This window comes from Sminthopsis crassicaudata, chromosome 2 (assembly GCF_048593235.1).
Source record: "Sminthopsis crassicaudata isolate SCR6 chromosome 2, ASM4859323v1, whole genome shotgun sequence".
NCBI lineage: Eukaryota > Metazoa > Chordata > Mammalia > Dasyuromorphia > Dasyuridae > Sminthopsis > Sminthopsis crassicaudata.
In genome coordinates, this window is record NC_133618.1 from 32,150,090 (window position 1) to 32,166,259 (window position 16,170).

At 42.3% G+C, this 16,170-nt stretch overlaps 1 protein-coding gene across 2 annotated transcripts in view; it reads left to right on the top strand.

The window, feature by feature from the left end:
* The window catches only part of DNAH6 (dynein axonemal heavy chain 6), a 188,789-nt gene that overhangs the window by 128,801 nt on the left and 43,818 nt on the right, over positions 1–16,170 (top strand). For both annotated transcript variants that reach the window (XM_074285606.1, XM_074285605.1), the window contains 4 exons: positions 1,739–1,942; positions 5,741–5,866; positions 12,351–12,515; positions 15,510–15,577. In XM_074285606.1, coding sequence (XP_074141707.1) covers positions 1,739–1,942; positions 5,741–5,866; positions 12,351–12,515; positions 15,510–15,577 — 563 coding nt within the window. The remainder of the gene's footprint in view (positions 1–1,738; positions 1,943–5,740; positions 5,867–12,350; positions 12,516–15,509; positions 15,578–16,170) is intronic.

A 16,170-nucleotide genomic window follows, 5' to 3' on the forward strand; every position in this document is an offset into this window, starting at 1 on the left:
GGGAGAATTGCAGAGGGGAAATCTAGGGGAGAGGTTGCAGAGGTGAAATCTGGGAGAGAGTTTCCCGAGGTTGAATCCATGGAAGAAGCTGCAGTGGTGAAATATGGGAGAGAAGCTGTAGTGGTCAAATCCAAGAAAGAGGCTGCAGAAGTGAAATCTGGGAGAGAGGCTTCAGAGGTGAAATCTACGAGAGAGGCTGCAGAGGTGAAATCTGGGAGAGAGGTTGCAGAGGTGAAATCTGGGAGAGAGGCTGCAGAGGTGAAATCTGGGAGAGAGGCTGCAGAGGTGAAATCTACGAGAGAGGCTGCAGAGGTGAAATCTACGAGAGAGGTGAAATCTACGAGAGAGGCTGCAGAGGTGAAATCTAGGAGAGAGGCTGTAGAGGTGAAATCTTCAAGAGAGACTGCAGAGGTGAAATCTACCAGAGGTGCTGCTGAGAAGAAATCTCTAAGGGATGTTGCAGAAATGAAATTAACAAGCCTTGACAACAGCTTCAGTATGGAAGATGAGAACGGGGGAGCAGTCCACGATGTGTCTTAGGTGGGGAACCCAAGAGATTAAGAATATGGCTTTCCCCCTTTTCAGTCATAGGGAAGTTAGGATTTGGGAAAGGTTTAGTGAGAAAGATGATGAGTTCTGTTTTGGAGAATTTAAGACGTCTACTAAATATTTGGTTCAAGATATCAGTAAGGCAACTGGAAATGTGGGACTAGAGGTCAGTAAAGTGATAGCAAAGTGGGCAAGACAGGTAAACTTGATACTCATCAGCATAGAGATAGTGATTAAATCCAGGGAAGCTGATGAGATGACCAAGTGATGTTAAATAGAGGGAGAAGGGAAGAGGCCCCAGGACAGAGCCCGCAGGGACAGTTATGTTTGGAGGGCACGATCTGGAGGAAGATACAGCAAAGGTAGAAGAGGAATAGTGTCTTCCCTCAAATCCAATTCACTTGCAGGTCAGGGCTTCACCTCCCTGATGTCATGGTTCTCTTCCAGAATGAAGGACAAACAACAAGTTAGATAAGTATGAGGAGAACCGTGAGAGACTGGCCACTGTGCATGCTACAGCTTTTTGGAGCCCCAGCTGATCTGGTGGATCAGGTGGACAACAGAGATGGAAAGCAGTCTTGTAAAGGGCTCAGCAGCCCTCACCCCTGGAAGTACTAATCTTCTCTGAACATACCCTGTACCCACTAGAGCATGGATAGGAAATGAAGTCTACCCTTTTTATAAAATTTTTGAGATACATATTTATTTAAGGGCACTATTTAAATGCCCAAATGACTTTAAGCCTTTTTAATGGCCATCCTTCTGTCTCATTTCTTGCCTTATTAAGCAGAGCATGCTGAACATAATTGATTTAGATGATCAGGGTTCTCTTTGTGAAATCAATTAATATACTTTAATTTCCTGATATTAACATAGTGCTTTACAAGTACAAAGCACTTTGCATACATGACTTTGACTTTGACACTAAAAGATGTTTACTAAGAATGGTTTTATTTCCATTTTATAAATGAAGAAGAAACTGAGATTCATAGAGATTAAGAGATTTACCTAAAGTTGCAAAACTAATAATCCGGATCACGAGAATTAGAACTTGACCTTTCTTGTTTCTAGGTTCAGAATTCTTTCTGCGATGCTTTGTTATCAATTTGTGGAATTTCTTTTTTTCCCAAACTGTTGCTCTTTCTCTTGTCCTTTGAGCACACATCTAACGAGCTCCCCTCTCTGGCAGCTGATAGATTGTTGGATTGAGCAATGTGTCTTACTTGAGATCCCAATAAGTGATGACTTCAGCCTAATAAACATCCTGGGGGATTCTTATGAGATAAGGCAGTGGAATACCGATGGCTTGCCACGTGATCTGGTATCAACTGAAAATGGTATTCTGGTAACTCGAGGACGACGATGGCCTTTGATGATTGACCCCCAAGATCAGGTGAGCAATCATTGAATAAATTTAAGGGCACTTCTCTGAAACTTTGGTAAAGTATGTTTAAGAATCCATTACTTATTTAGAGAATATAGCCTAACTATCCATATAGGAAAAACTAAATCAATAAAGAATGCTTATTGTCCACGACTTAATAAGAGCTAGCATTTATATAGTTCTTAAAGTTTGCAGAATGCTTTGCATATGATAATTCCCCCAGAAAGCAGGTGTTATTATTGTCCCCATTTTACAGATAAGGAAGCTGAGGCACAAAAGGCTAAGTAACTTGCAAACAGGATCTGAACTCAGTCTTTCTGACTCAAGTCCTGCACTCTATCCACTGTGCCATCTACCCACCTTGATATGCAGTTGAATAGAAGATTCCAAATTCTCTTAGAACCTCTATCTTGAAGGGAGCCTGTATATGGATAGATGAGCTAGCACTAGAAAGGAAAAATAAAAGACTTAAATGCCTCTAGAAAATTGTGCAATGTTTCTAATAACCCTCAAGCTTCTCCTGAAAAAAAAAAAGACCATCATTTTAACAAAAACATCCTTTCTTTGGAAATGTCTGAAATGGAAAGTTATGGCTGTGTATTGAGTCCTCTCTTTATATTTGTTGTGTACATGGAAATGTCCTTTTCCCCCTTTTTTGTATTTAAGTGGAAAATGAATTTTAAAAATAAAACAAAAAATTAGTATGTCTGGAAGTTCCTGAATGCCACAGCTTCTGAAGAGTGGAAATGGCAAGTCAGTCATTTAAAGGACAATGAAAAGGTGCTTAATGGGCTCAATGAAGCTTCAAAATAAAAATCAAAATATGAAGAGGAATAAGAGTTTGGAGGCATGCAAATATACTCTGTTTTCAGATGGCCAGGTCTTATTCATGGGACTGTGCTTGTGGCCAAGAACAATGTGAGGGAAGCGGTGTACGGGTTTTCAACAGAGAGGTATCTATTTGGCAAAGAACATGGGCCAGTCATGGGAGGAATGAGAGAAAACCAAGTAAAAGAGGGGTAACCCTTAACTTCCATGAGGAGTTAACTTCAATGAACGTACTGCACCCCAAAACATTTGGGAAACAAGACCACGGAGATCTTTAAGTTTGGGGCATAGAAAATCCAGAAGCTGAGTCCCATCGAGTTTTCTTCAGAGAGAGATGGTTATTTAATGGAGATCACGAAGCACATTATCAGTGGAATGACTGACTCAGTAATGAACATGCAAATTGGGTATCAATTGGACTAACAAGTATATGGATTCTGTTGGAATTACTTCACAACTTAGACAGAAATCTAAATAATGAAATTTACTTGATCCCAAACCTATAAAACACATGTTAGGAACCAGGGACTCCATGGGATATGAAGCCAGGTAAACATTCCAACTCCTAAGAGATATGGGGGCTTGGAGAAAGAGAGAATGAATGGGAGAGAGACTTATTCTTCCTCTTACCAGAAAAGTCACCTTCTACTCATCAATGGCCACAGTGAAAGGATCAAGAGACAATATTATAATTATAATTAATCACAAAAGCAAGAGAAAGGCGACTACATCTCTCAATAGCCACAAAAGAGAAGGTTACAGAGCACAGAACTCAGCCAACTTACTTCTTGAAGCCATACTATATACTACGTGCCAAGCTCTGAATGTACAATTGGGTAGTCTAGTGTAGTATAGTTGTAATGGCTGGGAATTTGAAGATAAAATAGATTTGTCCCTGCCTTAAAGAACTATACAGAGGAAATTAATTTACATTCTAAAGAGAAAGGCAACATGTATAGGTAGATAGATATAAGTTTACATAATCTATCTAGAAAAAATATATATGATATCTAAAATCTGATATATATATATATATATATATATACATACAATATAAATGCAAGGTAATAGTATAAGGAGTGAAGACTAGCATCTGAGGGATAAGAATGCCCCTATGGAAGAGATCCTAGATGCAGTTAAGTAGAACAGTAGAGAGAGCACTGAGCCTGGACTCAGGAAGATGAATCTTCCTGAGATCAAATATGGTGCCCGACCCTTATTAGTTGTGGGACCATAAGCAAGTCACTTAACTCTGTTTGCCTCAGTTTCCTCATCTGTCAAATGAGTTAAAGAAGGAAATAGCAAACTATTTTGGTATCTGCCAAAAAAAAAACTACAAATAAGATCAAAAAAAATCAAGACATGACAGAAAATGACTGGACCACCAGCACCACAAGGGATTCTAAAGGTGAAGACGATGAAAAAGCTCACTGTAGACATGGGAAAAAATCTGTGGCAAGCTATAGAGAAAGAGTGGAAAGGAAAGCAATGTGTGTGAGACGAGTTGATTTTTTTGAAGAGAAGTATAAAATTAAACATTTTTTTCCTTAAAATTTCATTTTTAGCAGATTCAAACCACTATTTTAACCTATGAGAATGTTTTGGGATACCCGTCTTATTGTCTGGTGTATTTAAATTTTTTTCACATGTTGGTGATGCTCAAATTTGATAAGGATACAATCCATTCTTTTATCAAAGACAACAATGAAAGCCTCAAACAACATGGGAAATCTAAGCTAGTTGGAGAGTTTTTTATGTACCTATATTCATCTATTCAGAAAACTATTTTTCTTCCTCATCAGATTTGTTTTTCTTTGTATCTTTGAAATTTTTCTTTCTTTATTCCTTCCTTCCTTCTTCCTCCTTCCTCTCCTTTCCTTTTTTCTTTCCTTCCTTCTTCCTTCCTTTCTTCCTTCCTTCCTCTCTCGCAGTCTGGGGATAGAGTGCCCTATAGGAAGAAAAAGAAATAGGCCATTCTAGCCAGATACAGAGGAAAGTAAACATAAGAACCTGTTTGTCAAGAAGCATTTGACCATCTTCTCAACAATGATTTGATTCAAACCAGTTCTCTTGTGATAGAGAGAGCCATTTGCACCCAGAGAGGATTATGAGGACTGAGTGTGGACCACAACATAACATTTTCACCTTTTTGTTGTTGTTTGCTTGCTTTTTGTTTTCTTTCTCGTTTTTTCCCTTTTTTATCTGATTTATCTCATGTAGCATGATAAATATGGAAATGTTTAGAAGAACTACACATGTTTAACCTCTATTAGATTATTTGATGTCTAGGGGAGGGGGTGGAGGGGAAAGGGAGGGAGAAAAATTTGGAACACAAGATTTTGCAAGGGTGAATGCTGAAAACTATCTTTGCATGTATTTGGAAAATAAAGGCTATTATTTAAAAAAATGAGCTAAAGAAGGAAATGCCAACCACTCTAGTGTCTTTGCCAAGAAAATCCCAAATGGAAACAAAGAGTCAGCCATGATTAAAAATAATCCAATAGCAAGAAGTAGAACCGGAACACTTTACACAACCAACCAAACAACATTTTTGAATGTCTGCTGTGTACACACAGGCTCAAACAGTTTTTGCTCTCAAGGAGCTTAAAGTCTATAGAAATGAAAACAGTGAAAGATTTCAAAAGTTTGGTCAATTCAGTGAATGATCATGACTTCAAGGAACTTGGTGGTGAAGTAAACAGAAAGGTGCCACTGTGTGGATTTGTTTTGCTGAAATTTACTCCTTTGTTACAATAAGAATTATTGAAGCTAGGGTGTCATTGGGAGAGTTAGTGAAAGATAAAAATAATTTTTTGAAAAGGGGGACACCTACTTTGATCTAAGAACCATGGCTTTCTGGCTATCTGATTAAAGGAGATATATGTAAAGTGTTTAATAAACCTTAAGTTCCATTCAAATGTTGCCATTGTTATTATTTTCTCAAGGAAAATAAGTTTCATTGATCTCCTGTATTTTCAGGCAAATCGTTGGATAAGAAACAAAGAAGCTCATAATGGGCTAAAGATAATTAAGCTCACGGATACTGGATTCCTGCGCACACTTGAAAACTCCATTAGGCTTGGGTTACCAGTCTTGCTAGAAGAGGTTTGTTTTCATTTCCTTTAAAATAAGATCCTATTTCGATTTGCCTATTCCCATTCCCTTAATCAGTTAAGTATTTATTACCTACAATGTCCCAGGCACTGGGCTGCCTGAACAGCCTATATCTATAGAGTGCCACAAGAATATGGCTCTTCTTTTTAAAAATCAACTAAAGCAGTTTTTTGTGCTATTGAAACTAACAATCAGTTGACTGAATTAAGTTTTCCATTTTTCCACCAGCTATTTGGTGTTTAGGTATTATACAGTGTTCCAAAAACCTTAGAATTACACCAGGACTTTAGGACATTCCATATAAAGATAACCTCATATAGTTTTCTCAATGACTTTCCCCCCCCAAAAAAAATCCATTTATGGAAAAGCTTTTAGGGTATAAGGGTTACCGTCTCACAATACCATGTGACCCTAATAGTGATGTCACACATAGATATAAGTATATATAGGGCAGAAATAGCCTCATTTTTGTGTGTGTGTGTGTGTGTGTGTGTGTGTGTGTGTGTGTGTGTGTGTGTGTGTGTGTGTGTTGAGAGGGGGGGAAAGAGAGGAAAGAGAAAGAGAGGAAGAGAGAAGAGAGGAAAAGAGGAGGAAGAGAGAAGAGAAAAGAGAGGAGAAGAGAGGAGAGAGGAGAGGAGAGGAGAGGAGAGGAGAGGAGAGGGGAGAGGAGAGAGGAGAGGAGAGGAGAAGAGAAGAGAAGAGAAGAGAAGAGGAGAGAGGAGAGAAGAGAAAAGGAGACAGAGACAGAGAGAGGGAGAGATAGAGACAGAGAAAATGAGATTGAGAAGCAGAGAGAGAAAAAACAAAGCAAGACAAAGAGAGACAGAGAGAGAGTGTGTGGAGAGAGAGAAAGGGAGAAAGAGGAAGGAGAGTGAGAGGAAGGAGAGAGACTGAGATAACCTCATATAGTTTTCTCAATGACTTTTTCCCCCCCAAAAAAAATCCATTTATGGAAAAGCTTTTAGGGTATAAGGGTTACCATCTCACAATACCATGTGATCCTAATAGTGATGTCACACACAGATATAAGTATATATAGGGCAGAAATAGCCTCATTTGTGTGTGTGTGTGTGTGTGTGTGTGTGTGTGTGTGTGTGTGTGTGTGTTGAGAGGGGGGAAAGAGAGGAAAGAGAGAGGAAGAGAGAAGAGAGGAAAAGAGGAAGAAGAGAGGAGAGGAGAGAGAAGAGAAGGGAAAAAAGAGACAAGAGACAGAGAGAGGGAGAGACAGAGAAAATGAGATTGAGAAGCAGAGAGAGAAACAAAGCAAGACAAAGAGAGAGTGGAGAGAGAGAGAAAGGGAGAAAGAGAAAGAGGAAGGAGAGAGTGAGAGGAAGGAGAGACAGATAAGAGAAGAGAAAAGGAGACAGAGACAGAGAGAGGGAGAGACAAGAGACAGAGAAAACGAGATTGAGAAGCAGAGAGAAAAAACAAAGCAAGACAGAGACAGAGAGAGAGTGTGGAGAGAGAAAGGGAGAAAGAAAGAGGAAGGAGAGAGAGTGAGAGGAAGGAGAGTAACCTCATATAGTTTTCTCAATGACTTTTTGCCCCCCAAAAAATCCATTTATGGAAAAGCTTTTAGGGTTACCGTCTCACAATACCATGTGACCCTAATAGTGATGTCACACACAGATATAAGTATATATAGGGCAGAAATAGCCTCATTTGTGTGTGTGTGTGTGTGTGTGTGTGTGTGTGTGTGTGTGTGTGTGTTGTGTGTGTATGTGTTGAGAGAGGGGAGAGAGAGGAAGAGAGAAAAGAGGAGGAAGAGAAAAGAGAGGAGAAGAGAAGAGAAGAGAAGAGAGAAGAGAAGAGGAAAAAAGGAGACAGAGAGGGAGAGATGGAAACAGAAAATGAGATTGAGAAGCAGAGAGAGAAACAAAGCAAGACAGAGACAGACAGAGTGTGTGGAGAGAGAGAGAGAAAGAGGAAGGAGAGTGAAAGGAAGGAGAGAGACTGATAAAGTAAGAAAGGCAGACAGAAGAGACTGAAAAGGAGAGAGGAATGGCGGGGGGGGGGGAGAGAGAGAGAGAGAGAGAGAGAGAGAGAGAGAGAGAGAGAGAGAGAGAGAGAGAGAGAGAGAGAGAGAGAGAGAGAGAGAGAGCGCAAAAGGACAGAGAGGAAGGACAGAGACAGAAAGCAAGAGAGACAGAGAAGGAAAGAGTGAGAGAGGAAGGAGAGAGAAGGAAAGAGACAGACAGACAGAGAGGGGCAGAGAGACAGAAAGAGAGGAGAGAGACAGAGGAGAGTGAAAGAGTGAGAGAGAACAGAGAGACAGGAAGGAGACAAAGTGAGATAGAGAGAGAAGGGACAAAGACAGAGGGGGGAGATAGAGGAAAAGGAGAGAAAGTAGAGAGACAGAGTCAAAGAGAAACAGAGACAGAGGGAGAGAGACAGAGACAGACAGAGAGACAGAGAGATAGAGACAGAGACTGAGACAGAAAAAAGCGACTGAGACAGAAAAAAGCGAGAGAAGAGACAAAGGAGAAGAGAGGAAGGGGAAGAAAGAGGAGAGAGGGGAAGGAGAAAGAGACAGAAGGAGGGGAGGGGAGAGGGACAGAGAGAGAAGAGAGAAGGGGAGAGAGGGAAAGAAAGGCAGAGAGAGACACAGAGGAGGGAGGAAAGATAGAAAGCAAGATAGACAAAGAGAAAGTGAGAGAATAGAGACAGACACAAAAAGAGAGAAAGAGACAGGGGAGAGAGAGGAAGAGAGAAAGGAGAGAGACAGACAAAGAGGAAGAGCTCTGAGAGAATGTGTGGGTAGGGAGAGAAGAGAGGAAAAAAGAAAGGAGAGGAAGAGAAAAGGAGAGACAGAGGAAGAGACTGAGAAAGCGAGATTGAAAGGCAGAGAGAGAGAGAGAGAGAGAGAGAGAGAGACAGAGACACCAAGAGACATAGAGAGTGTGTGTGGAGAGAGAGAGAGAGGAGAGAAAGAGGAAGGAAATAGGGAGAGGAGAGAGAAGGGACGAAGACAGAAGGGGGGACAGAGGAAAAGGAGAGACAGTCAAAGAAGACAGAAAGACAGAGAAATTGAGATTGAGAGACAGAAAGAGACAGAGAAGAGAGAGGAAGAGGAGAGACAGAGACTGAGACAGAAAAAGCAAGAGACGAGACAAAGGAGGGAGCGAGAGGAAGGAGAGAGACAAAGTGAGAGAGAGAGAGAGAGAGAGAGAGAGAGAGAGAGAGAGAGAGAGAGAGAGAGAGAGAGAGAGAGACAGAGACAGAGACAGAGAGAGACAGACAGACAGAGACAGAGAGATAGAGACAGAGACTGAGACAGAAAAAAGCGAGAGAAGAGACAAAGGAGAAGAGAGGAAGGGGAAGAAAGAGGAGAGAGGGGAAGGAGAAAGAGACAGAAGGAGGGGAGAGGAGAGGGACAGAGAGAGAGAGAAAAGAGAGAAAGAGAGAGGGAAAGAAAGGCAGAGAGAGGCACAAAGGAGGGAGGAAAGATAGAAAGCAAGATAGACAAAGAGAAAGTGAGAGAATAGAGACAGACACAAAAAGAGAGAAAGAGACAGGGGAGAGAGAGGAAGAGAGAAAGGAGAGAGACAGACAAAAAGACAAAGAGGAAGAGCTCTGAGAGAATGTGTGGGTAAGGAGAGAAGAGAGGAAAAAAGAAAGGAGAGGAAGAGAAAAGGAGAGACAGATAGAGGAAGAGACTGAGAAAGCGAGATTGAAAGGCAGAGAGAGAGAGAGAGAGAGACAGACAGAGACACCAAGAGACATAGAGAGTGTGTGTGGAGAGAGAGAGAGGAGAGAAAGAGGAAGGAAAGAGGGAGAGGAGAGAGAGAGAAGGGACGAAGACAGAAGGGGGGACAGAGGAAAAGGAGAGACAGTCAAAGAAGACAGAGAGAAAGACAGAGAAATTGAGATTGAGAGACAGAAAGAGACAGAGAAGAGAGAGGAAGAGGAGAGACAGAGACTGAGACAGAAAAAGCAAGAGACGAGACAAAGGAGGGAGCGAGAGGAAGGAGAGAGACAAAGTGAGAGAGAGAGAGAGAGAGAGAGAGAGAGAGAGAGAGAGAGAGAGAGAGAGAGAGAGAGAGAGAGAGACAGAGAGACAGAGACAGAGACAGAGACAGAGACAGACAGAGACAGAGAGATAGAGACAGAGACTGAGACAGAAAAAAGCGACTGAGACAGAAAAAAGCGAGAGAAGAGACAAAGGAGAAGAGAGGAAGGGGAAGAAAGAGGAGAGAGGGGAAGGAGAAAGAGACAGAAGGAGGGGAGAGGAGAGGGACAGAGAGAGAGAGAAGAGAGAGAAAGAGAGAGGGAAAGAAAGGCAGAGAGAGGCACAAAGGAGGGAGGAAAGATAGAAAGCAAGATAGACAAAGAGAAAGTGAGAGAATAGAGACAGACACAAAAAGAGAGAAAGAGACAGGGGAGAGAGAGGAAGAGAGAAAGGAGAGAGACAGACAAAAAGACAAAGAGGAAGAGCTCTGAGAGAATGTGTGGGTAGGGAGAGAAGAGAGGAAAAAAGAAAGGAGAGGAAGAGAAAAGGAGAGACAGATAGAGGAAGAGACTGAGAAAGCGAGATTGAAAGGCAGAGAGAGAGAGAGACAGACAGAGACACCAAGAGACATAGAGAGTGTGTGTGGAGAGAGAGAGAGGAGAGAAAGAGGAAGGAAAGAGGGAGAGGAGAGAGAGAGAAGGGACGAAGACAGAAGGGGGGACAGAGGAAAAGGAGAGACAGTCAAAGAAGACAGAGAGAAAGACAGAGAAATTGAGATTGAGAGACAGAAAGAGACAGAGAAGAGAGAGGAAGAGGAGAGACAGAGACTGAGACAGAAAAAGCAAGAGACGAGACAAAGGAGGGAGCGAGAGGAAGGAGAGAGACAAAGTGAGAGAGAGAGAGAGAGACAGAGAGAGAGACAGAGAGACAGAGACACACAGAGAGACAGAGGGAGAGAGAGAGGGAGGGAGGAAGAGAGGAGAAAAGGGGAGAGGGGGAAGAGAAGCAGACAAGAGAGGGACAGAGAGACAGAGAAAGAGGGGGGAGGGAGAGAGGAGAGAGAGAAAGACAGACAGACAGCGGAAGGAGAGAGACAGAGAAAGTGAGATAGACAAAGATAAAGTGAGAGAAAGGAAAAAAAGAGGCAGACAGAGGGGGGAGAGAGGAAGAGACAGACAGAAAGCTAGATTGACAGCGAGAGAGAGACAGAGAGAGGAGAGAGAGTGGGGGAGAGAGAAAAGAGAAGAGAAAGGAGAGAGGAAGAGAAAAGGAAAGAGAGAGGAGAGAGAGACAGACAAAGTGAGATTGAAAGGCAGAGGGACTCAAAGAAATACAAGAGACGCTGAGAGGCGCAGAGAGTGTGTGTGTGGAGAGAGAAAAAGGAGAGACTGAGACAGATAAAGCGAGAGACAAGAGACAGAGAGGGGCAGAGAGACAAAGGCAGAGGAGAGAAAGGGAGGGAGGGAGGAGGAGGAGGAGAGGAAAGAGAGAACAGAGACAGAGGAAGGAGGGAGAAGGGGAAGGAGAGAGACAGAAGGAGGGGAGAGAGACAAAGGGACAGAGACAGACAGAAAGAGGAGGGGGGGAGAGGGAAAGATGCAGAGACAAGAGACAGGAGAGACACAGAGAGGAGAGACACAGAGAGACAGACACAGAGGGGGGAGAGAGGAGGAGAGACAAAGCGAGATTGAGATAACGAGAGAGACAGAGAAAAAGTGAGACACAGAAAAGACAGGGAGAAAGAGAGAAAGGGGAGGAGGGAGGGGAGAGAGACAGAAAGGGACAGGCGGAGATGGGGGAGGGGGCTTTGTTGTATTGTAAGTGAGACGCGGCCGGTAGAGAGCTGGTCCTGAAGCCCCGAAGCCCCCACGCTCCGGTCCCGGGGACGGACAGCAGCCGCCCGATGCGCCTGGGCCAGCGCCGAACTCTGCTGCAAACGAAGGCCGCTCCTCGGCTCCTCGGGATTTCTGGCCTCTGTACTAACTTAGCCTTAAAAGATGCTTCCTCAGTATCTTGTCTATTGCTGTGTTTTGTTCCCCACCTCCCATGACCCCGGCCCGGCCCGGGCCACACTGGGCAGCGCTTGGGCCAGATGCCGCGGGGGGGGGGGGGGGGGGGGAAGGTTGGGGGCGATGGGGGGGGTTGGGGGTTGGGGGGAGGGGGTCCCGCCTTTGCCATCTCTGCCCCAGGAAGCTCTGGGCGTGCGGGGAGGCGCCCTCGTGCAGGCGGAGTGGGGCTTCTGAGAGCCCCCCGAGGAGGCGGGGCCCATTTCCCGCCCATCAGACCGAGAGGGACATTCTGGAAGCCATCGTGATCGATGACCCCGTTTTAAAGCTGTTGCTATCAGCGGAGCTGAGGCTAAAGCCGCCGTCCCGAGAGGCTCAGGAACGTCCCTGAAGTGAGCCTCGGCCCCCCCATTGTGTCTCGGGGCACCTTCGGGATCTAGAGCGTGGCCCGGGGGATTCAGACCCAGAACCCGCCAGAGCCGCCGATGTCGCGCTCAGGGGGCTGTTTTCTTTGTCCAAGCTGAAGGAAACGCTGGACCCCGCCCTGGAGCCGGTTCTCCTGAAGCAGACTTTCGTGAGCGGCGGGAGGATGCTCATCCGCCTCGGAGACTCGGACATCGACTACGACAGGAACTTCAAGTTCTACATGACCACCAAGATGCCCAACCCCCACTATCTCCCCGAGGTACGAGCTGTGGCCGTTCCTCCCTCGGACATCCGTCCCAGGTCCTCGGGGACAAGTGTGAGCCATTCCCCCTTGGGGTGAACTCTCCCCGGGATCAGGCCCAGGCCCTCACTGCTGAAACACCCCTATCCCGTCCCTTATCTCCTCGGGGCCCTCAGAAGCCTTCCCCCTAAATCCCCTCTGACACATGCTGTCTGTGTGACCCCGGCCAAGCCACCTGGCCTCCCAGCATGGCTCTAAAATAAGCACAGTAATACCCACCTCCTAAAGTTGCTGGAAGGATGGAAGGAATTAATATAGGCAAAGTAATTTGCAAATATTGTAACTAGCAAATGATTACTAATGTTAAAGTAAATACTTTAATTCTAGCAATCATGTCTATAATTAGCAACTCTGGTATAATCACAATTGATCAATAAATGTTTATTAAGTGCCTACTATGTATCAGGCACTGTGCTAATGACAAAAAAAAAGATACAAAAGAGAGTCCTTGCCCTTCAAAAGATTACATTCTAACTGGGGAGAGAAGATGCAAATAAACATGAAAAATGAGCTCTCATAGGGTAAATAGGAAATAACTAGGAGAGGAAAGGCACTAGAATTAAGAAGGGTTGGGGAAGGCTTCCATTAAGATGGAATTTTAGTTGGGCATTAAAGGAAGCCAAGCAGATTAACAGGCAAAGGGATGCAAGGTGTCATTTGATGTATGCATGACTCAATTTCCTCATCTGTAAGGGTTCCTTTTAGCTCTAAATGATCCTATAATCTCTGTCCATTCCCTATCTGGTGGTGAGATTTGATTGACATATTGTGCGTTAAGTGAGGAAGTGCTTAGGTACAATGATGTACAAATTTAGTGAGTGATTAATAAAAGTCATTGTGACTTCCAGTCCCTGAAATTGCTTCCTAGTGGACACACCTCTAAGTAACAATGATTTTATCTCAAGGTTATTGGTGACTGGGAACTGGAGATCATTTTTATTTAAACCCCTGACATTCTGGGGAGTTGGGGAGGTGCCCATCACTGCTCCCAAGCGCTTAAAATTACTGTGGAATCCCAGAATTTGAGTTTGCCTCGCCACCCAACCCTTCCTTAAAAGGAAGTCTTATAACACAGCAATGAGCAGTTCCGACAATGGCCTGGATTCCTTTAAGGAGAAGCAGCAGCTGGACAGCTCCTTATCATTAGGTTGCTTTACGGCTGTCTGAGTCTGCCCTTTGAGGTCAAACAAATAAGCCTTATTTCTCATCCATGTAACAGCCCTTCAGATAAAAGACTAACTCATGATATATTTAAATAACTCCTTTGTAATTCTGTTATGGATTTCAGGCATTTCTGATCTGAGTCTAGAGGTAAAAAAGAATATAATTTAGAATTATAATAATCATAGGGACAGAACCTAGATTTATGATTCTATTGGTATAGACACTTCCAGGTGAGGAAAATTCCTCTATCAATGCAGGTTGACACCTTCTTTGCAAATATAGTTTCTTAGAGAGATGCCTAAAAGATTGAGACATTAAGTTAATTTGTCAGAAAATAACTGACAAAGTCCCCAAATCTTCCCTTCACCACAAATTAGGGGGCACCCGGAGAGGAGCCTTCCAACACACACTCCCAAGCCTCAGTTGGACAGTGATAAGACTCACTTCCTCTTCAAATATGAGCCAATTTCCATGGAATGATGGAAAATTGTGGCTTTCCTGCCATTTTGAGAATTTCCATTAAGTGGAAACTCACTAAATATCTCATGGGCCATTCTAAGAAATGTTCTTCAAAGATTATATAAATAGGAGTTACTGTTACTACTAAGAGGCAGTGTGATGTAATGGTTAGTGAATAAGACCCTGGAATAAAAAACAAAAACAAACAAAAAACAAACCCTAGATTGAAGTCCTGCCTCCAAAATATCCTGGTTATGTGTCTCTGGGCAAATTAACTTAATGTCTCAATCTTTTAGGCATCTCTCTAAGATATATTTGCAAAAAATATATTTGCAAAGAAGGTGTCAACCTGCATTGATAGAGGATTCCTCACCTGGAAGTGTCTATACCAATAGAATCATAAATGTAGGTTCTGTCCCTATGATTATTATAATTCTAAATTATATTCTTTTTTACCTCTAGACTCAGATCAGGAATGCCTGAAATCCATAACAGAATTACAAAGGAGTTAAATATATCATGAGTTAGTCTTTTAGTCCCTTCAAAAAGCTTTGAATATCATTTGAGTGTGTCATCTCTTGTTGAGTTCTTCTCAAACTGAATTTTAGATAGAATCATTCTGGGTAAAAGAAGATAGGGTAAATTCCAGCTATGAAAAACCAAGTTACCAAATGGGAAAAAATAATGTATCATTTGGGTGGGGAGGAGAGATGGTGGGGAAGATAATAATTCCAACTCTTTAAGTGTGTCTGATCACGGACACAAAACTAAGCTACCATTCCAGGACACAAAATGCTCAAATTTTTAGGGAGACGATTAGGAAAGTAACCTGTAGTACACTAACTTTTATAAATTAGTCATTTGAATTTTTATAAGACTCATTTGAATTTGAAATAAGCTATACTCTTTTAATTTAAGATGGAAAAAAATCTGAATCCATATGAACTATTCCTAATTTTATAACCTTCAGATCAAGCCAAAGAACATAACATTTCATCTAAATGAAATGTGTTTTTCTTCTGATAAAGAAGCTTCTTTATAAGTTTAATTTGGGAAAAGACTAGCATTTTCATTGAAGAGCAATCATTTTTATTATACTTTTACAGTGTATAGTTAGTTGCCTTTTGGAGAACTCAATTTGGGGAACGTCAGGTACAACTACATATGTGAACTGAGTTATGGTACAACTATGTGCTACTACTCTATTTGAAAATGTGGGATTTAAGGTGACTTTTTTTCCTTTAACTATGATTTAATGATGAACCACAACTAATCTTTGATCATTCCTTATTTAAATAATTATCTTTTCTCTGCCATGCATTTTTTTAGGTCTGCATTAAAGTTACTATCATTAATTTCACTGTGACCAGATCTGGTCTGGAAGATCAGTTGCTAAGGTATAAATGATTATTTTTTTCCTCCTCTATTTACTCTTTCACATATACCAAAAGGAACAAACAATAACTCTGTTTTTGCCTTTCTTTGTATCCCCAAAACTTAAGTTCAGTGCCTCACATGTAAGTGCTTAATAAATCGCATATTTGACTAACAGTAAAAAAAAAACTTCAATACTTTAGATTCTTCTCATTGTTCCCCAAAAACATCCTTCTCTTTCCTGACTCTCTGTGTCTAATTATAGCATTTAAGTAAGGGAAAACACACTGGACTTGAATCTTAAGACTTGAGTTCTTACTAATTTTGTGACTCTAGGCAAGTCACTTAAAACTGTTTGGTCCAGTTACCTCATCTGTGAAATATGGGGATAATGATAGCACCTATCTCCTGGGGTTATTGTGAGAATCAGGTGAGATAACATTTGTAAAGTGTGCACACTTTTAAAGCACTAAATAACTGCTAGATATTATTATCATCACCATCAGGAGAATAACTACTTCCACCATTGAAATGCTACCCATCTGTAAAGGTCAGTTTCATAAACCTTATCTTCAATGGACCTTTCCAGGTCTCCAAAGCCAGAAATGATCATTTC